This window comes from Aquarana catesbeiana, linkage group LG05 (genome assembly GCF_042186555.1).
Source record: "Aquarana catesbeiana isolate 2022-GZ linkage group LG05, ASM4218655v1, whole genome shotgun sequence".
NCBI lineage: Eukaryota > Metazoa > Chordata > Amphibia > Anura > Ranidae > Aquarana > Aquarana catesbeiana.
In genome coordinates, this window is record NC_133328.1 from 457,687,970 (window position 1) to 457,709,486 (window position 21,517).

At 42.9% G+C, this 21,517-nt stretch overlaps 1 protein-coding gene across 7 annotated transcripts in view; it reads left to right on the plus strand.

Annotated features, from left to right (window-relative positions):
• Positions 1-21,517, plus strand: part of PPP4R1 (protein phosphatase 4 regulatory subunit 1) — a 152,865-nt gene that overhangs the window by 83,105 nt on the left and 48,243 nt on the right. For 6 of the 7 annotated variants that reach the window (XM_073631341.1, XM_073631343.1, XM_073631344.1 and 3 more), the window contains exons 8-11: positions 2,918-2,983; positions 7,236-7,394; positions 8,916-9,049; positions 16,782-17,302. In XM_073631341.1, coding sequence (XP_073487442.1) covers positions 2,918-2,983; positions 7,236-7,394; positions 8,916-9,049; positions 16,782-17,302 — 880 coding nt within the window. The remainder of the gene's footprint in view (positions 1-2,917; positions 2,984-7,235; positions 7,395-8,915; positions 9,050-16,781; positions 17,303-21,517) is intronic. The other variant, XM_073631342.1, reaches the window with a different exon arrangement.

Sequence of the window (21,517 nt, forward strand, 5' to 3'; positions counted from 1 at the left end):
TGAAGTGCAACGCAATTTATAACATTTTATCAAGTGTTTTCTCTGGATTCTTGGTTGATATTCTGTCCCCTATCATTTTAAATACACCTATGATAAAAAATTATAGACCCTTCATTTTTTTTTTTTTTTTTTTTTTTGTAAGTGGGTAAACTTACAAAATCTGCAGGGAATCAAATAATTTTTTCCCCACTGTATATAATCCTTAAAATATTTCAAATCTGCTACAGGACCCCTTTGATGTGTTAATTGCTTCTGTTTGGTTCCTTGGTGTTACCATGGAAGTTGTAAAAAATGAAATTTCATGAGCTTCAGATGGGTGTTTTTTTTTTTTTTTAATCCCTCTTGAGATAAGCAGTGTTGACCATGTCTACTTGCTGCCACAAATACATACAGTGGGGGCGGAAAGTATTCAGACCCCCTTAAATTTTTCACTCTTTGTTATATTGCAGCCATTTGCTAAAATCATTTAAGTTCATTTTTTTTCCTCATTAATGTACACACAGCACCCCATATTGACTGAAAAACAGAGTTGTTGACATTTTTGCAGATTTATTAAAAAAGAAAAACTGAAATATCACATGGTCCTAAGTATTCAGACCCTTTGCTCAGTATTTAGTAGAAGCACCCTTTTGATCTAATACAGCCATGAGTCTTTTTGGGAAAGATGTAACAAGTTTTTCACACCTGGTTTTGGGGATCCTCTGCCATTCCTCCTTGCAGATCCTCTCCAGTTCTGTCAGGTTGGATGGTAAACGTTGGTGGACAGCCATTTTTAGGTCTCTCCAGAGATGCTCAATTGGATTTAAGTCAGGGCTCTGGCTTGGCCATTCAAGTCATGGAGTTGTTGTGAAGCCACTCCTTCGTTATAGTAGCTGTGTGCTTAGGATCATTGTCTTGTTGGAAGGTAAACCTTCGGCCCAGTCTGAGGTCCTGAGCACTCTGGAGGTTTTCGCCCAGGATATCCCTGTACTTGGCCGCATTCATCTTCCCTCGATTGCAACCAGTCGTCCTGTCCCTGCAGCTGAAAAACACCCCCACAGCATGATGCTGCCACCACCATGCTTGACTGTTGGGACTGTATTCAAAAAAGGAAAATTTTGGGACTCTAAATGAGGCTAGCACCAAAGGGATGCTCGCCTCCGTTCTGGTCATTAGTTAAAAAAAAAAAAAAAAAAGAGAGAGAGAGAGAGACGTGGGACTTTAAATGACGCACACAGCAGCACAATGCAGGTCAAATGTCCAAAATTCATTTATTTGGTATAATCCATGGTATGTAAAAAACATTTTGGGCATCCAACCTCTAAAATGCTGTGGGCATCAAGCCTCTATATAATAAACCATGGATTAATTGGGACTGTTATTGTACAGGTGATGAGCAGTGCCTGGTTTTCTCCACACATACCGCTTAGAATTAAGGCCAAAAAGTTCTATCTTGGTCTCATCACACCAGAGAATCTTATTTCTCACCATCTTGGAGTCCTACAGGTGTTTTTTTTAGCAAACTCCATGCGGGCGTTCATGTGTCTTGCACTGAGGAGAGGCTTCCCTTGGGCCACTCTGCATAAAGCCCCGACTGGTGGAGGGCTGCAGTGATGGTTGACTTTCTGCAACTTTCTCCCATCTCCCGACTGCATCTCTGGAACTCAGCCACAGTGATCTTTGGGTTCTTCTTTACCTCTCTCACCAAGGCTCTAATCCCCCGATAGCTCAGTTTGGCCGGACGGCCAACTCTAGGAAGGGCTCCGGTCGTCCCAAACGTCTTCCATTTAAGGATTATGGAGGCCACTGCTCTTAGGAACCTTAATTGCAGCAGAATTTTTTTTTGGAACCTTGGCCAGATCTGTGCCTTGCCACAATTCTGTCTCTGAGATCTTCAGGCAGTTCCTTTTGACCTCATGATTCTCATTTGCTCTGACATGCACTGTGAGCTGTTAGGTCTTATATAGACAGTTGTGTGGCTTTCCTAATCAAGTTCAATCAGTATAATCAAACACAGCTGGACTCAAATGAAGGTGTAGAACCATCTCAAGGATGGTCAGAAGAAATGGACAGCATCTGAGTTAAATATATGAGTGTCACAGCAAAGGGACTGAATACTTAGGACCATGTGACAATTCAGTTTTTCTTTTTTAATAAATCTGCAAAAATGTCAACAATTCTGTGTTTTTCTGTCAATATGGGGTGCTGTGTGTACATTAATGAGGGAAAAAAAAGAACTTTAAATGATTTTAGCAAATGGCTGCAATATAACAAAGAGTGAAAAATGTAAGGGGTTCTGAATACTTTCCATCCCAACTGAATGTGTCCATTTCAGTTTACTGGTGCAGGGAGATAGTGCAAACCTCTCCTATGGGGTTACAAATGGGAGTAAAAACCTGACGAACATTATAAATCCAAATTAGAATTAAAGTACTGAAGGAGTCAGGTAAACAGGGAAAAAGTTTAACTTAAAACTAAAGTTACAATAATCTCACACCTGGAGATGGTATGTATATTCTAGAACATGTTGCATATGTTAACAATTTTTTCTTTTTGAAGTTCATATGGTAGTATCTTCAGTTATTTTTGCTTTGCCTTCACCCAGTAAAGATACATTATTTCCAGTCCCCATAACATATTGTGAGTTCCTACAAGAAGACCGGATATATGGGACCCCTAAAACACACATTAGAACTTGCTTATAAAAGATTGTTTTAAATTTTGATAATGATTATTCTGTATAAACGAAACCTTGACATATATTGCTTAACTAAGGCAGTAAGTAAGGGCTGACAAATAAAAATGGTAATTTAGGAAAAATTGCCTCAAGTATTACAGTGACCTGCCGAAACAAAACGAGCTTTCCCTTTCTCTTTGTTGTAAGATGGATCCAGGTAGTGAAATTCTTTAATCTGTAATATTTACATTTTCATTCTAGGTATGTGCAGCCAATTTTGGGGATATATGCAGCGTAGTTGGACAGGAAGCAACAGAGAAGATGCTGGTGAGTGCAAAATGTTATTCAAGTATAACTAAAGGCAAAACCCTTTTGGATTGGAGGTAGATAGTATAATCTTGTTTTAAGTTTTCAACATGAAGTACAAAAGGAACTTCATATATAATAGACCATAGAGACATAATTAGGTCCATGTAAAGTTAACAGAGACATACCAACTTATGTGAATAGTGTACAACTAGGCAACTGACAACAGCGTAGGTAGAATAGATGTTGAAAAAAAAGAAGGAACAACATTCCATAATGCGAGGCATAAATAAAGTAACACTAGGGAAGTAAATACATATGAGCAAGGTGGACAATAGCAGGTTTCCAAAAAATATTTTGTAGGGAGCCAAATGTTCCCATGAGCATATTGAGGTGGGGGAAAAAAAGTGTGTGTGTTAGGGTTGCACCGATACTGGTATTGGTGACGATATCGAGTAAATGCACCGATACCTGAACCCGATACTTTCAGGCTCGGTTCTTTGAGCTGTCAGTGGGGATGAACAGATGTTCCTCTGTTTAACCCCTTATTAACCCTTTAATTTACTCTAAGCAGTCTTAACTCCCTATTCTCCTCCATTTAATTATTATTTTCCTGCTTTTTTTTTTTTTTGTTCACGTCTATTTTATATTTTTATGCAGAAGGTATCGGTAATTGGTATCAGCGACTACTAAAAAAAAAAAAAAAAAAAAAAAAAAGTATCAGTACTTGTAAAAAAAATATGGTGCAAAAATTGGTGCATCTCTATTGTGTGCGAGTGTATGTGTACCCACATGACCAGATCCTGGAGGTATTTTCACTCTCAAACCTGAGTGGAGATAACGGATGCAAAATTTGAACAGACCAGTTAAGGCTGTGGGCCTGAGATTTATCCTGCTCACAAGCAAGCATATTTTTCATATACTCAATATTCACTTCACAAGCCCAGGCAGCAAGGGACGGGGGCTCTGGCTGGCGCCAGCTTCTGGCAATAACAGACCAAGCTGCTGTCAAAGTGTCTAATCAATTTTCTCGATTTGTTTGTAGTAGCCTGGCAGCATGGAGAGTACTGTCATTTGAGGTCGATGTGGAGATAGATTATAATACTTGTCTGGTTCTGTGGCTCCCTCTGCCCCTGTGTGGAAGATTCACCCTATTTGTCCTTTTTACCATTATAATTGAAAGTAAAAGAAGATCCCAAATTTTGGGTTGTCCCCAGAACATTCATAGAGGGGAAATTTTCAAATGGGGACACTAGTTCTATTGACCTGTGGGGCCCCAAGAGATTCCCATTAATTTGCAGGTTTTTCCTCTCACTTCCTGTGTGGCTGTGGGACAGGAAGTAAAGTAAAATCTCTTGACTGGGACACAGATGGCAAAAAAAAAAAAAAATCTGACAAGGGTTATATAACCCTTCCTTACTCTTATCCAAAATGAAAAGGTTTGCCTGTAGTTCTACTTTCAGTATTTAAGTCTAGGTTGTCATTAAAGTGAGTACATGCTAGTCTTTTTGTGTGGTCCTAACCACTTCCGAACAGCCCACCGTGGATACACGTCGGTACTTTGATGTTAAATACCGTTGTTATGGCAGCAGATGGCGCCCATTACTCCATTTTTTTTCTCCACAGCGGGCGGTCCGTTTTTAGATAAATGTGGTCTTCGCGAGATCACTTTTATTAGCAGCGGGAGAGATGCTGATTAAAGCTGGTGACCAGCTGCGTCCAATCACGGCCGGTCACCGAATGAAAACAAACCGCAGTAACGAGCTGTTGCCAGGTTCTCCTCCTTGCACACTGATCGTGTGTAAGGAAGAGATTGCAGATTGCAGTAACAGCTCGGTACCGCTTAGAGTGCACACCCAATTACACTAATTGCCCCCCCAGTAATAGAAAGGACCTGTCACCAAGCCTATCAGAGTACCTGATTACCTATCTGCATCCCTCATAGAATATACCTTGGGGTGTTTGCTTTCCAAAATGGGGTGATTTTGTGAGTAATTGCACTGTCCTGGTGCTCCAGGACCTTTAAAGGTGTGATGGGTAGGAATGAAATTAGATTGTTGTTTATGCTCCTAGAATGCCTGATGGTACAACGTCAATGTTGGACCTCTCTGTGGCCAGGCTTTGTAAAAGTCTCACACGTGTGGTATTGCCATACTCTGGAGGAGTAGCAGAATGTATTTTAGGGGGTAATTTTTGCTATGTACATTCTATGTGTTTAAAAATATATAAGTTGACAACTTTGTGTAAAAATAATAAACAAAAAAAGTTTTCATTTTCTTTCCACGTTTTCCGAAGACTTGTGGAAAAAAATGAACCGTTCAAAAGACTCGTAATGCCTCATAGAATATACATTGGGGTGTTTGCTTTCCAAAATGGTCATTTTGTGGGTAATTCCACTGTTCTGATGCTCCAGGGCCTTCAAAAGTGTAATGGGTCATTAGGAAATTTTATTTTTAATTTATGCTCCTAGAACACCTGACGGTGCTCCCTGCATGTTGGACCTCTCTATGTGGCCAGGCCGTTACTAATTTTAAAAAAGTGTATTTTTTCCAAATTTGCGCTTTTAAGATCGCTGCGCAAATACAGTGTGACATAAAGTATTGTAATGACCGCCATTTTATTCTCGAGGGTGTCTGGAGAAAATTTTTTTTTGCGGGTTCTAAGTAATTTTCTTGCAAAAAAAAAAGATTTTAACCTGTAAACAAGAAGTGTAAAAAATAGGCTTGGTCCTTAAAGTGATTGTAAAGGATCAGTTTTTAATTTTTTTTTAAATAACAAACATGTCATACTTGCCTCTACTGTGCAGCTTGTTTTGCACAGAGTGGCCCCCGAACATCCTCTTCTGGGGTCTCCCGGCGGCTCTGCCCTGCTTCAGATAACCCCCGCTTCAGATAACCCCCTAGGAGAAGCTCTCTCCCGAGGGGGTTGCCATGCAGGTGCGCTCCGGAGTTCAGCATTTGCGTCAACAACCACGAATGCAGGACTCGGCCCCGCCACCCGGTGCTCGTGTCATTGGATTTGATTGACAGCAGCGGGAGCCAATGGCTGTGCTGCTATCAATCTATCGAATCAAGAGCCAGGACCCAGTGGAGAGAGGGACAGTGCGTCCCCGCCGAAGAGATGGAGATCAGGTAAGTAAAACGGGGGGCTGGAGGGCCGGTGACTGCCAGGTGTTTTTTTCATCTTAATGCATAGGATGCTTTAAGGTGAAGAAACACAAGGGCTTACAACCCCTTTTTAGTGGTTAAAGCGGGGACCCACCTATCTATCGTTTTTTTTTTTTAGTACATTCACAAACTTTTCTTCTCAGCATTACATACTCACATATTGTGTGTAATATGTCCGCCTGTGTCAGATTTCGTCAGAAAGAATAACTTATATTATTCACTGCAGGCGGTTTCCATCTTCATTGTGGGCATTTGAAGCCCACAAGCATTTATTTCCTGGATGTGGTGAATGCTGTGCTCCCAGCATTCACCGCTCGTTCCCGCACATGCTCAGTGGCATCCTGGGAAGCCTGAGACTAGCTCCCAGGAGTCTGGGAGAGGCTAGAAACACGCCTACTCCCACGGGAGGAGAACCAGGAAGTGCAAAGAAGAATGGAAAAATAAAAGGTAATTACGGCGATTTAAATTTTTTTAAACGGCATGTCAGCATCTAGGCAAGGAAGAGAATACATACAGATATTGTTCAAAATTTGGGTGGAACCCCGCTTTAAGGTGCATTGGGGCAGCATACTAAGAAGGCTCAGGGACTAGCTGATCATCTAGACTAGAGCCTGCTTTGCAAAAGTTGCCTGTGATTTCTGGAGCATGGTGACTGCAATATTCCTGGGTTGACACGATGAAATTATCATATATGAAAAGATTTGTGCTCTTTTATTGATGCCGAATTGTGGACATTTATGTGATTTTAGTACACTTTTTTATCTATAGTTTGCATATGAACATCTAAATGTCTGAACACCGTTAGATATGCCGTCTTGAGAGAAATATGGGGATAGACATTGTAGTTGTCTGTTATACCAACATTCTGGCTTCAGTACTTTTATTCACTGCCCTTAAGTGAGTATTTGGATTTGACAAGTTCTGCATACTTATTCCAGATTTAGAGATTTATAGTATTAAAGCCGCTGGACCAGGATTTCACCAGGCAGCTGGCATTATCTGAATAGGACGTCAGCAGGGGCATCTTTTTCTCATTACAATTTACCCTTTAACTCAAGTTTTAAAGTTACTTAATCTGTGTATCCTAATGTTTGTATGTCTTTCAGTTACCTCGATTCTACCAGCTTTGTTCTGACAATGTATGGGGTGTGCGGAAGGCCTGTGCTGAGTGCTTCATGGCAGTGTCCTGTGCGACTTCTCAAGAGCTCCGGCGGACCAAGCTTTCTTCTCTCTTTATTAACCTAATTGGTGACCCATCTAGATGGGTATGTGTGACAGATATCACTGTTTGTTTTTTAATAGTTGAGGGAACGTTTTAAAGCTGTGCATCTTTTTTTTTTAAATGGTTATCATGCTCATTTTTATATTGTAGATTGATTCATCAGGTCATTTTGTTGAGAATTCTAGGCAAGACACAGGTCTTTGGCATCCAAAATGTTAAGTTGTTGTAAGATATGATTTTAAGATTAGGGGAATGCTAGTAACCCTATTAGCTTTTTATTGCTGTCTGTGTTCCTGTTTAAAATTTTCCTTTACTTCCTGTCTGTTGAAACTAGTGTCATACTTCTGATAAGCCCTAACTGCCGTTGACTTGAAATAGTTCTGTATAGCGTGACTTGTTAATGCGCTGCAGAGGTACAATGAAAGCCTTGTTTAGTATACTAAAATCAGAGTCCACTCAGTTTACATTAATCAGAGTTCCATACAATCCACAGCTTCCTGGTTCCAGAGATCTATGTGCTGTGGATGGGTCTGCATCCCACATCTGTTTTGCACTTTCCCTAATGGATCTGTTATCAGATTCAGCCTTCAAAAGCTAGTTTAGTAAATAAGACCTTTCCACAGAGCTTCAGACAAGTACTTGGTTTTTTAAGGCTTTCTTGTAAAAGACAGCATGGAACTGGGTGTGTTTGGAAATACCTTTCTTGTACAGTGGTACCTTGGATTACGAGCATAATTTGTTTTAGAAGAATGCTTGTAATCCAAAGCACTCGTATATCAAAGTGAGTTTTCCTATAGGAAATAATGGAAACTCAGACAATCCGTTCCAGTGGCACTGCTAGTGTACGCAGTACCGCATGTAACAAGAGGTTGGGGGGGGGGGGGGGGGCGCTGGAGACATTTGGAAACACCCCGTTCCCGAGTGTCTCCGAGTGTCACCGGCGCCCCCGCACCTCTGGCCAAATGCGGCACTGCACACCCCAGAGGCTTGAATCCTGCTCGTTTTGCGAGACAACGCTCACAAACCGCGTTCCTCGCAATCCGAGGTATTACATCAGTACAGCAAGAGATTTCCAAACTGCAGGTTTGACAGGAGGGAGTGGGAAAAACATGGATACTACAGCTATGCCTGATAAAGAACTTGAACAGGGAGGCAATGACCAAAAAGGTAGGCTTGATTGTATGCAGACAGACTTAATGCTGCATTTATAGTGAATTGAGTGCACTGTCTAGATTTGGAAAAGAGGATATGTTTCCTGTATAGGAATATGTAAGGATAGCTGAATGATTTAACTGGATTTGCCCTTTGGTAACCTAGGTATTTGTTTTCTTAGCATTTATATGTTCTGTAGGGAAAAAATGCTTCTTTCACAAAGCTGAAACACCAAGGTAAGGATCCTTTATTTTCAGAAAAGTGACCGGTACTTTTAGATAACACTTGAAAATTACAATCATAAGGCTAAAAATACATATCATCCTTGTGTAAAGCTTTGTGAATTGGGCCCATAGCATTTTTACCATTGTCTTTTTGCCAATTTTGATGGTGATTATGACTTGTATCCTAGGTACGCCAAGCTGCCTTTCAATCCCTTGGGCCTTTTATATCAACTTTTGCAAACCCATCTAGCTCTGGTCAGTTTTTCAAGGAAGATGAATGTAAAAACAGCAAGGATGTAAAACAAAGTGAAGCTGGTGAGAGGTATGTGAATCATCCATCTTTTATTGTGCTTTTAAATTAAACCTTGACCTTAAAACGTTCATGTAAACTGAGGATGGAGCTTTAAAACAAAAAATCAAACCCCATACTCTGTTATTGATTTTATTTTTGTGGCACGTTTTAGGTGTCCCTTTTTAAGACTATAGCTAGGGATGCACTGAAATTTCGGCCACCGAAACATATCAGCCGAAACTGGTGTTTTCGGCGCATTGCCGAAAGGAAAATGTTGCCGATAATAGGGCTGAAAATGGGGGCGGGCCCCCGGGTGCCGCCCATTGCAGGGGCATCTTCCTGGCTTGCCCCAGTCTTCCCTCCGCCTCTCCTCCCTCCCCACAGAGCGCCGATCTCCGTGTTTCACGAGCTGAATTGTCTGGGCGGCTGCAGTAACAATGTCCTACCTCCTCTGACCGACGGCACACTGATCCAATGGCAGGACATTGAATCAGCGTGACGTGATTACAGGAGGCGGGACATTGTTACTGCAGCCGCCCCCGCAATTCAATTCACAGCTCCAGGACACACGGAGATCGCCGCTCTGATCCGGGCACGGGTGACGCTGCATCCAGACACGGGCAAGCTGCATATGATGAGCGCTGGCGGGCTGCATGAGTTTGAATATGATGCTTTTAGTACCTCATATGGATGCTTTTCAGACACAAATTAATCTGAAAGATTGTGCAGTCTGTATCTAAAATTTCATGCATGGGTTGGTGTTGGAGTAATAAGTTTATAGTCTTTTATATGTGCAGACATTAACAGTACAAATCCAATAAACGTACTTCCAGAACATGACCATAAACAGCCATAGACCTGTCTTATTCAAAATGTAATTAACTTTTCTGCCTCTAGCTTTCTTTCCATTGCTTGCACTTGTTTTATTCCTTTGCTGCCTCTGTCTCTTCATACCACGTCCACGTGCGTCGTAGACTAAGGTCCATATACCTAGTGTATTCACTCAGAACGCAGCAAGTCAGAAACGTATATCTCTCCTTATTCTCTGTTTATTTTGTTCATCCACAATATAGGGCAGGTGGGAACTGTTATTCAAAGAATCTAAGGAAATGACATTATTTGTGTAGTATATAGAAAACTCATCAGTGGCTGCCACGAGGCCAGTGTTGTGTGATATGCCTGTGGATGTGTCACTTTGTAGTAGAGTTCTTTGTTGAGTAATGCAATAGAAATACCTGGTTTGTAGATGGTGATTTCTCAAGTTGCCATTGAATTAACAGTAGTAATGTAGGGGCTGGAAGATGGAATCACAGCACACAATAGGGATCCGGCCATTCAACACCCCCAGAAGTGGCAGGCTGCATGATGGCAACAGGCAGGCTGCATCTGACTGGCACTGGTGAGGCTGCATTGATCACTTCTATCATGTCCGCAGTCTCTGACCATCTCCTGTACTATGTCCGCAGTCTCTAACCATCTCCTGTACTATGTCTGCAGTCTCTGACCACCTGCTGTAGCATGTCTGCAGTCTCTGACCACCTGCTGTAGCATGTCTGCAGTCTCTGACCACCTGCTGTAGCATGTCTGCAGTCTCTGACCACCTGCTGTAGCATATTCGGTAACTGTTTCGGTTTTTGGCCTAGTGTATTTTTCATTTTCAGTATCACTTTCGGCACCAAAAAAACAATTTGGTGCACCACTAACTATAGCCATTATGTAATGTAATGTAATCCAATGTACTCGCATATCAAAGCGAGTTTTCCCATTGAAGTCAATGGAAACGAAAATAATTTGTTCCGCATGGATTTCAGTGGGATGCAATACCGCATGCGGCCAGAGGCGGGGGGCGCTGTAGAGCCTCGGAAGCGGCCGAAAAGGCCCGAGGGACACTTCGGCGGACCTTGGCAAACTTCGGAAAGACTTTCGTTCATGAGTCTTTCCGAGGTTTGCCGAGGTCAGCCGAACTGTCCTCGGCCTTTCCAAGCGGCGCCGATCGGCGGCTTTCGGCTCTGCTCCGGCGCCCCCCACCTCAGGCCAAAAGCGGTACTGCACACTGCTTTTGGCCTGAATCCTGCTCGTTTTGCAAGACAACACTCGCAAACCGAGTTAGGAATTTTAGAAATACAGTGCTCGGTTTGCGAAACGCTTGTTAACCACGTTACTCGCAAACCGAGGTTCCACTGTGTGTGTGTGTGTGTGTGTGTATGTATGTGTGTGTGTATATATATATATATATATATATATATATATATATATATATATATATATATATATATATTTTGTTTACATGATTGTGATGTGTCATGTGCCAACTCGTTTTACAACACGGATCAACACGTAGTAAAATACTGTGTTTGGCTCTTGCCCTAAATCCCGACTAGTCTTTAGTCCAGTTTCCAGTCCTCTGCTGATTATTGCTGGCAAACTGCTCCACTAGAAAAAAAAAAGTCTAACTTATTTTGGCTACCCTTCCAACCTTGATGACTTGAACGTTTTTTGCTGCATTATCCATTGCAGTCATGTATGTGCTTATTACTCTTTCCAATGCATCCTGCTGCATATCCTGCGTCTGAAAATCCATGCGGATGTCCAGTTGTTTTCCATTGCCCTGCTCATCTCTGGCTGTCTGAAGCCATCAGCACCTGCTACCCAGGTTTGTGAGTATTTAGGCATTGCTTCACTTTGAGCCTAGTTGCATTAACACTGTTGGGATGCAACATGTCTTTGCTAAGACACAAAAAGGACATCACTGCTGTCATGGGTAACCTCTGTCCATACTCCCTTAGTGATTCTGTAGTTTTTACCCAATATCTTCAGAGGGAACCAATATCTACAATGTAGAACCTGACTCCTCTATCATTGTTGGCTCCTCTTCATCAAAGTTGCTTCCAGCTCCATCAGGCCAGGCTGCAGCCTCCATGGCCACAGTGGACTTGCTGTCTATTTGTGGCCAGTTACTGGAACAACCTACCTGCAGAGGTTCTAATCATGCCCTGGCCCTAAACCAGAGTACACAGAGAAAACGCACAGGCACATGAGAACATGCAAACTCCATGCAGGTAGTGTCGCGGTTGAGATTTGAACTGGTGATCCTGGTTCTGCCAGGTGGAAATGCTAACCACTTAGCCACTGTGATGTTTGTACAAATGCATAGGGCACTCAGGATGCCAGCCAAAACATCAGGGGAACACCTAATTTTGTTACCCTTGAGGGGGATGTTGTCTCTTCAAGGCTGTTTTTGACACTGTCGTTAGAAACACCACTGGTGATTAGGGAATGCTCCTGCCTTAACGCAACAGTTCTGTGGAGGGGTTGAAGAAACCGCCTACTACTTTTCCATCTGCTGCAGTTGTTGCACAAGATCCTGTTTCTCACTCCACAGGGCTCATAGCTCATCTTCTAACTCCTTTGGCACCCTTTCTGCTTGAGGGTTTCCCCCCACTTTTTCAAGGGATGAGTGGCTTGTTCGGCTGGGTCCCTGAGCAGTGAACCTCCTCATCGTGTGGGTGCTCAGGTCACTCTCTGTAGTCCAGAAACCCTCTGAATATTAACCATGGGTGTAGCTTCCCAAGCCTGTTTGAGTTCCCTGCACTTTGGTACCTCCTGGGTCCTCTGACATTATGTTGCCTTCAAGAGTGGCACTCATCTTGAGCCTGCACCCCTCCTTTTTAAAGTAGCATTAAACCCTAAAAGCAAATATTTATTATGTTATAGCTTACCAATTCTTCGATGCGATGGCTGCATTGGTTTTCTTTTTTAGGCTTTCTTTCCTTTATTTTCACCTGGTGATCTGGCCAGTAAACCTGCTGGACTCTTTTTTTTTTTTTTTTTTTGCCGAACAAGCTGTCTTACAGATGTATCCATTACAGGGATGAGATGAAAAATGTACTAATGACAAGTGTGCTTACAATGATCAGCTTTTATTTATATAAAACCTTTATTCCAAAAGGTAAATCGGGCTGTAACTGCTCATAAAGCATGAACTGGAGTTCAGCTTCAATTTGTTAGTGTATTTATATCTACTAGTCTGTCTAATACTCCCCTGCCCCCAGATTAACAATGGCGCTGTCAAAAGTTGCCCCTGTGCTCTTTCATCCAGAGTGGAGGCGCTCTAATACAGGAGGTGTGTTACTGGCCAGATCACCAGGTAAAAACAGGGAAGTCTTAAAAAACAAAAAAAACAAATGCAGCTACCAGGACTAATGCCCTGTACACACAAACGGACGTTCTGACAACAAAATCGATCAGATTTTTTCCGACGGATGTTGGCTCAAACTTGTCTTGCATACACACGGTCACACAAAATTGGTCAAATTCCGAACGTCAGGAACACGGTGACCTACAACACGTAAGATGAGCCGAGAAAAATTAAGTTCAATAGCCAGTACGGCTCTTCTGCTTGATTCTGAGCATGCGTGGCACTTTGTGGGTCAGAATTTTCTACACACGATCTGAATTTACGCGAACGGATGTTGTTGTCGGAAAGTTTTAGATCCAGCTCTCAAACTTTGTGTGTCGGAAATTCCGATGGAAAAAGTCCAATGGAGCCTACACACGGTCGGAATTTCCGACAACAAGCTCCGATCGCACATTTTCCGTCGGAAAGTCCGATCGTGTGTACAGGGCCATTAGGTTTAGTAAGCTGTAATATATTGCATTTTTTGGTTTTGAGTTTATTACCGCTTTAATTGGAAGTTTTCTATTTTCGGGTACTGTGGATCCCTTTTTGGAACTGCAACACTGGGCAATTCAAATGAAAGTTGGTACAGTGGGCAATCCCCACTCTCCGATGATCCGGCCAGCTCGCCTCTTCCTCGGCACTGGTGAGGCTGCGCTGATGGGCATGATAAAGTTGTTAATATTTATTTTTGTAACTTAATTCTGCATAAAACATTTAAGTGTCATTTCATGAGATAATTTATGGGGGTGTGTTCAGGGGCGGGCATGGTAGGGGCTGGGTGGGGCAACTGGTGGGGAGTAACCATTAAGGCCTGGCTAGTAGCTCAGAACTTGAGCCCTGATTTTGAGCCCTGATCTAGGTGATCCCCTTTAGATCAAGAAGTCTTGGATTTTACTTTGCAGTGGCGTCTTCCTGGGGAATTCTTCCCTTTCTGGTGTGTCTGCACACCTGGGGCTTTCATCTCATCTGGTTCACCTGAGCATACTGTTCCTGCCCCATAGGTGAACCTTCCGTGAGTCTGTGCTTACCAGGCCTCTGTTGGATGTCTCCTGAGTGCTTCAGGACCTTCTGCTCTGGGAAAGGCTTTGATTTGGGATTGGGCCATCAATGATGCAGTGTGTGTCCTATTGACCACACTGGTTCTTCTGGTGAAAAGGCTTAACCTTCTGGATCTCCTCAAGCGGTGTCCTCATTGAGGTGTAAGGGCTCAGCACCTGTGTGCAACTTTTTTTTTTTCTGCTTGGCAGGCAGTATCCATCAATAAATGTACTCCCTGAACTGTTAAGTAGGTGTAACACACCCTGATCCTGCTACCCTATACTCTGTGGGGGAATAGTGCATTTCCAGAGGTCTCCATGGAACTTGGGGCCTTTTTATTTTCAGCTGTTTTGCATATTCTGAATAAGTTACTTCTGCTTCATTCAGGCAAATGCTCCTTGTAGTGAGTCTGACATCTGACCCTAACACTGCAATGAAGGTTATGGAATGGGTTCAGTATAAGGTTTCCGTTTCCTAGAATTGCGTTGTGTGTCTGGCAGGTGTGTAGCAGTGTTATCTGTCATTTCTCGGGTACAGTCTAGATCAGTGTTTCTCAACTCTAGTCCTCAAGGCGCCCCAACAGGTCATGTTTTCAGGATTTCCATTATTTTGCACAGGTGATTCGATCAGTTTCACTGCCTTAGTAATTACCACAGCCGTTTCATCTTAGGGAAATCCTGAAAACATGACTTGTTGGGGTGCCTTGAGGACTGGAGTTGAGAAACACTGGTCTAGATGCTTCATGTGCTGCAGGTACAGTGTGTTAGTGAACTAGTTGGGTTGTTAGGTACCCTCAATCCTGACTATCTCCTCCAAACCACTTCATTTTTTTTCCCTGCTCCCGGTTTACCTTTCAGGATGACTGCAGAGCAATTCAGCTCTGAATGCAAAGAAGGGCGGCCCTTTCCTTATGGATCCTTTTTCCCTACTTCTAGATGAGTATTAGGGCTTGGGCTTTCTCTTATTTTGACCAGCTGGGTCCTTTCTTTTGTACTTTTTTTTCCCCCAAGTTTTGGCAAGTTCAATCTCATTTTGAAGCATCTCTTCTACTTGTTGATGCACTGTTGGTTAACCCAGTTCTTATTGGAAGGGGGCCAGTTGCTTCTTCAATCAGGTGTTTCCCCTTGGTGGTGCCTCTGAGAATACAGAAATTCATTGTAGTAACCTGTGCTACTTGCAGTCAGCGATGATCTCTCCTGGGTGCTGCTTTAGCGATTTGCATTCTGTGACTTTGCACCACTGTCACTCGTTTTGTCTTCGACATTCAATAAATATAAGGTGTTCTCTGAATGAGGTGGAAGTCATGATTTCATCTGCCCTTCCTCTCAATACCTGAATTTTGACTTTGCCTTTTACAATCCTGTAAAGCAGTACTTAAACAGGGAAAAGGAGAAGCAGCACAATGAGTCAATCAGTTGTGCTGCAGTGCTCATTTTCCAACAGGGAACATGCTGATAGGAGGGGGGAGCATTTTGACAAACAGGCTAAGTCTGCTGCTTTTCCTTTTATTGTCCAGTCACAGGCTTGGGGGGAGGAGACAAGACCTGTAAGTGTTGCCTAACTACAGCAGAAAAAAAAAGTCTCCTGCCCTGCTAGCAGGGTGCATAAAAATCTATTTTTTATCTATTTAAATCAGATTTGTTTTTTATTTAAATCAAATTTATTTTAATAAAATGCTTTTGGAGTAAAAAAATCTAAAGATAGTTTTCAATTAAGGATACGTTAATAATTTAGTTTATTCAGCATGAAATGGATCTTGATTATGTAGAATGAGGCTGTATATTCTGCAATATTTATAATTTTGGTATACTCCTTCAATGAATCCAAGCTGTGCAAGCTGAGATAATATGCACTGGAATGTTATTGTTTTAATAAAATTAAATAATTTGAGTAGTTCTCCAACTATGTGTGATTAACTTATTAACCTAAAATCGGTTCTAAAATCGCTGTTTTACTAACCTGACAGTTTATTATTCTAAATAATAATACTATTTTGTTTGTAAATATTAAAGATTCTAATTGCCAGCAAAAATGAGTCCTTACTTTTTAAAGAGCTCCTGTCATTTCAGATCCATCATGGCAGCGTCTGTTAGCGGGCATCCACTCACCTGCTGCCGCCACATCCCTCACCTTGTTGTGTCACTGCCGTATCACCTGCTGTCCCATTAAAGTGAATGGGACTGTCGGTGAATCAACAGACTCATGCGGGACAGATATGACAGTTGCTCTTCAAAAATTATGATTTAAATTGAGTTTGATTTAAATCAAATCCACCCTGCCTGCTAGACAGGGTTGTGTTGTGTGGTAGGACTGTGTAAATCTCAGAAATGGAGGAATAGAAATACAAAACATTTGGAAAGTAAAACCGCTCCCATATATCTGTGTCTTCTACGTATTTAGTCGGTTGCTTGAAGTAAATGTTTATACTTGTATTGTCTGCTTGTTTCAGCACCAGTTTTATATTTTAGGCTTTTGAAGCAGATGAGTGTAAAATTTCTTCTAAATGTGTGTCATTTTTTTTTAATAATAATGATTTTCTTTTAGTAGCTCATCAGCAGAGCCTTCGCCAGAAAACACAGATAATACGGCAAAAGGAGATGTGGATGCTCTATCAGAAGAGTCTTCAGTGGAATGCAGCATTGTTTCTTTTACTGTGAAGTTAGACACAAACTTGGATGATGATACAGCAGATGAACGGTTTAGGGACAGAAATTACTCTAGTAACTTTATTTCACATTGCACTTTGGAGACTTCAGATGACTCAGTCAACCTTGGGCAGAGTTTTCCTGATATGGTGGTATCCAAGGACCTGGAAGTAGACTGTAAGGAGGGTGCTGCTACTGGTCAAGAGCTGTTTAATTCCTTTCATTATTGGAGGACTCCCATCCCGGAGATTGATATTCTGGAATTGCATCAGACAGAAGCAGAGGCAAGCAGTCCCGAAAGGCCAGTTGTCCAACAGGTTTCATCCCCTGTATCTCCTAACATAGCCATGGCTACTAGAAAAGAGCTTGAAGAGATGATTGAAAACCTGGAGCCTCATATAGATGATCCAGATGTAAAAGGTAATTAGATTGTAGAGACGCTAGCTACTCCTGTACAGTAAAATATTTGACTGCGGGAGCAAAGACTAGTGCTATGCGTCAGTCCAGTGTGCTGCATGTGTGTGTGTTTACATGAAACAAGCTGACAGGAGGAGAGAGCAGAGTGCTGCTGATCCTCTGTTGTCCAGTTTACAGGCTGATACAGGGAGATGACCTAGTTGTATTGCGTAACTGCATTATAATTTTGGATCATGGGAGTAGAATACCTGAATGAAACAACATATACAAACACCATACCAGTAATGAGTTTTTTCACTTAAGTGTATGTGTAGCAAAAACTTTTTTTTTTTTTTTGGTAGACTAGGCCAGTATTATCAGTGTCAAGTTTTTATTGCTGCCTATATCGCAGCTAAGTAGATTCGCTTCCTGTATCTGTCACCAAGACAAAGGGAAACCTTTTACAGCGATCATCAGAACAGTGGTGAGGGACACCTGTTCGTGATAACAACTGTCTAAAACAAAAGCTAGCTATAGATGGGTATTTTTTTTTTCCTCGTTTAGCCAGCTGACTAAACGAAAATGAAACCAACAGATATCCTCAACACAAATCAGGTGGATGGAAAAAAAAAACAGTTTCCCTATTTGCAGAGATTTACATTTTATTCCTTTTTCAAAGGGAGGCTGTCAGAATAAAAGTATGAAAGCTTCCAATACTTTTTTGAAGATGCATGCACCGTACAACAATAGTTTTTTTATTTTTTCTCTCACTGCTTAAGAAGTCACCAAGCATGAGCTTACAAGTTATTGGGAGTGACACTTGAGCTTCATATTTTTGTTCTGAGTTTAGTACGTAGTAGTGAAGAAAAAATAAGCATCTTCATAAACCAAGTCAGCAGTGCTGGCTTTCTTATTTTTATTTATGATGGGTTCTCCTTGAAGCTGAACTCTGGTCAGCTATTAAAAATATCCATGTTGCAGTGACTGACCAGAGTTTAGCTTTGCGTTCATGCTTTGGCTTTTTTTTTTTCTATAGGGTTCAGTGGCTAGGACTTTATGAAAGTGTTTAACTGTTGTAAAACATGTTCAGGATTATTTCAGGCAAGAGCGGTCTGTCCCTCCACATTACAGCTCAGAAGACTTGCAAAGTCCACAGGACAGCTCTTAAAGGTGGTTTAAGCCATGTGAGAGTTGTTTTGTAGGCAGCAAGTTAATTGTGCTTGCCCTGGTAAAGACAGAGCAACAATAGGTATATTGCATCAAAGCAGTCAATGGTTTTAGTATTCATACACACTAGCATAAACCAATCAATTCTGTATTTTTTTTTCATTCATTGTAAATGTTAGTTGTGTATGTTTTACCACTTTGTTTAGGTACTCTACATCATAGAAGTAGTGTTGAAATTAAATAAATGGGGAATTCTTCCCAAAGAACCAAATATGTAACAGAAATGGGCTGTATTCCTGCTTTGAATCAAACACCATTTTCTGAGCATTTCCTTTTTTTTTTTTTGAGTTGATCAAATAGTGTCTGACCATTTTTGTTTTCTCCTTGTCTACCATGTCTGCAAGTTCCTATTCTCCAAGCAGAGCTCCATTCAGCTTACTTTACTATTATAACCCATCATGTACTGGGATAACACAAACTGTGACAGTTGCCAAGATCATCGCTGAAGTGCATGTAATGTCTTCATGCATGCATGGACAAACTGACATAGAATTCAGGAGTCTATAAGTTCAGTGCAGGAAGACAGAAAGCAAGGATGATATACAGGCATGTTAGTTGCTTTGAGATTTCCTAAATAGGGAAAAAATGAACTATTCTCTAATATTTCAAATGGATCAAAAGTTTGATCTGGCAGAATCATTATTGTAGTACTTTTACTTGACAATATGAGTTAAAGCAGTATTAAACCCAAAAATGTAATATATATTGCAGCTTACCAGTCATTCAAAGTGGTGACTGGATCAGTTTGCTTTTTTTCCCCCCTCAACTGGTGATCTAGACAGTAACAAACCTCCTAGATTAGAGTGCCCCCACTCTGGACAAAAGAGCACAGGGGGTATCTTTGGATATTTATAAGCAGTCAGTTTTTTTTCCTTTGGGTTAAAGGTTTTACAAAAGCTTATCATAAACTCCCCTGTCAGTGGTAAATGGTTTGTGTCAACCCTGAAACTGATACATCTGCAAGAGAGCTTGTTCTTTTGAAAAACAGATTTCTCATTCGTTCATTGACAGACACAGCACTTCCTTATTCAGAACCATAGGGTTATATCGCCCACTACAGGAGTAGGACACTAGGTAGATAAAAGACTTGGCTACGCCCATGGGCAGTCCTAGATGATATGCACCCCCCTCTCTGCTATAGGCCTTCAGTTTTGCTTTTTAAGTTACTTTTCTTTTCTCTTGGATTTTTTCCTTTGAGATCTACAATCAACTGCCAGACTGGGCGACGGGCTGGACAATAAGATCCGGTGGTTTCCCCAGTCTGGCCAGCAAGCGCGTGCAGACCGCAGCTATGCGCTAGGTCGGCCGCGACATAGCCCCACTGAACGGGGGCTGGCCCTGTGAGTTAAACATCTCACGAGGTTGCATACGACCGGCTCTCAGCCTGTGTCGCAGCGTTCCTTATGGCTGACAGCCCCCCCACTTCGGTGGCGAGGGGGATCGGTCTGGGAGCATTACTTGCTGGAGCAGTAAGGGGCCCCCTCCTCTCCTTCCCTGGAGTGGTGTGGGACGCTTAGGTGCTTTGGACACTGTCCACCCCCCCTCCATGGATGTCACTATGGGGGGTACACCTTGGCATCTGATGGTTGGGTGGGTGACCAGGCATTCGCACGGAGTCTCAGCCAGTGCCCCCTGTGAGGGGTTCAGTGGTGCTCTCTGTGTGGGGTTTACGTAGGTGTCCCTTGTGCGGGGTCTCAGCTGGTGCCCCCCTGTGCGGGGTATCCATAGGTGCCCCCTGTGCGTGTTCTCAGCCAGTGCCCCTGTTAGGGGTCCAATGGTGCCCCCCTGTGCGGGGCATCAGTAGGCACCCCAGTGCGGGGTCTCGGCCGGTGCTCCTTGTGAGGGCCTCGGTTGACGTCCCCCGTGTGGGACCTCGGTGACCCCTTGCAGGGCCTAAGGCGGCGGAGGTCTCAGTCAGTGGCCCCCCTGTGTATTTTGCCTTTTCACAGGTGGTGCTTGGGCATATAGGCTAGAATATGGCGCCCTCCCCTGCATTATCGTTCTTGACTGATCCTATGTCTGGCTCTGCCGTCGTGGATGTGGCCCACCTTGCAGGGTTGGTGGCCACACTCCCTGTCCTGTCAGTGAGGTTGTGCCTCCACATCTGAAGTGGCGCACAAGAAGGTGCTGGTTGTCTCTGCGGTTTCCCGCACATTTACATCTGTGCGGGAAACTTTAAAGATGGAGGATGCTGCGGAGGAGTTGCCGGTCCCCTTGGCACCAATAAACATGGCAAAAGCGTTCCCTTCTCCCTCCTATTTTGGGATATTTTTTCGTAAAGACTGGGAGTGTCCAAAGCATCCCTTTGTGATTCCAAAGACGCTTCACTGTGAGGTACCCTTTTGTGGGGCCCTTCCTTAAGGAGTGGACTATTCCAACAGTAGTGGATTCCCCTGTCTCTAGGGTACGCAAGGGGACCATGATTCGGGGACGAGTCTCCGGCTTTTAAGGTTCTGGCTGACATACCTGGATGGAGGGGGGAAGCAGATTCCCTCTGCTTTCGCTGAGTTGGCGGACCAGTTGGTCTGAGGGCTGCAGTTTGTATGCTGTGCCTCTTGGACGCAGTTCCCTTGGTTCCTAAGCTCTCTTAGACATGCATTGGGGCTTAAGTGTTGGACTGCGGACTGGGCTTCTAAAAAAGCTCTGACAGGGTTACCATTTCAAGGCAGTTGTCTGTTTGGGGCTACCCTGGATGACATTGTTACGCGTCCCACAGAAGGGAAGTGTAAATGTCTTCCACAGTCTGAAATGGGGAAAAGGGCCTCGTAGCGGATGCGGTCCTTCTTGTCAGCACTCAATGGACCTGGTCTGGCGAGCCGAGAGCGGGGCTCCCTAAACCCACGGACAAGGCCCTTTCAGCATGAAGGCATGCCCTCACCTATGTCCTAGTGTTTCGGCCTTGAACCCCAAAAAGTGTTTTTTCCTTCCAATTGATGTCTGTCACCAGACTGTTGGCAGTTCTCCTTGGGGCTGTGCAAGCCCTATTGCTTCAGGGTGTGCTTGTCCCAGTTT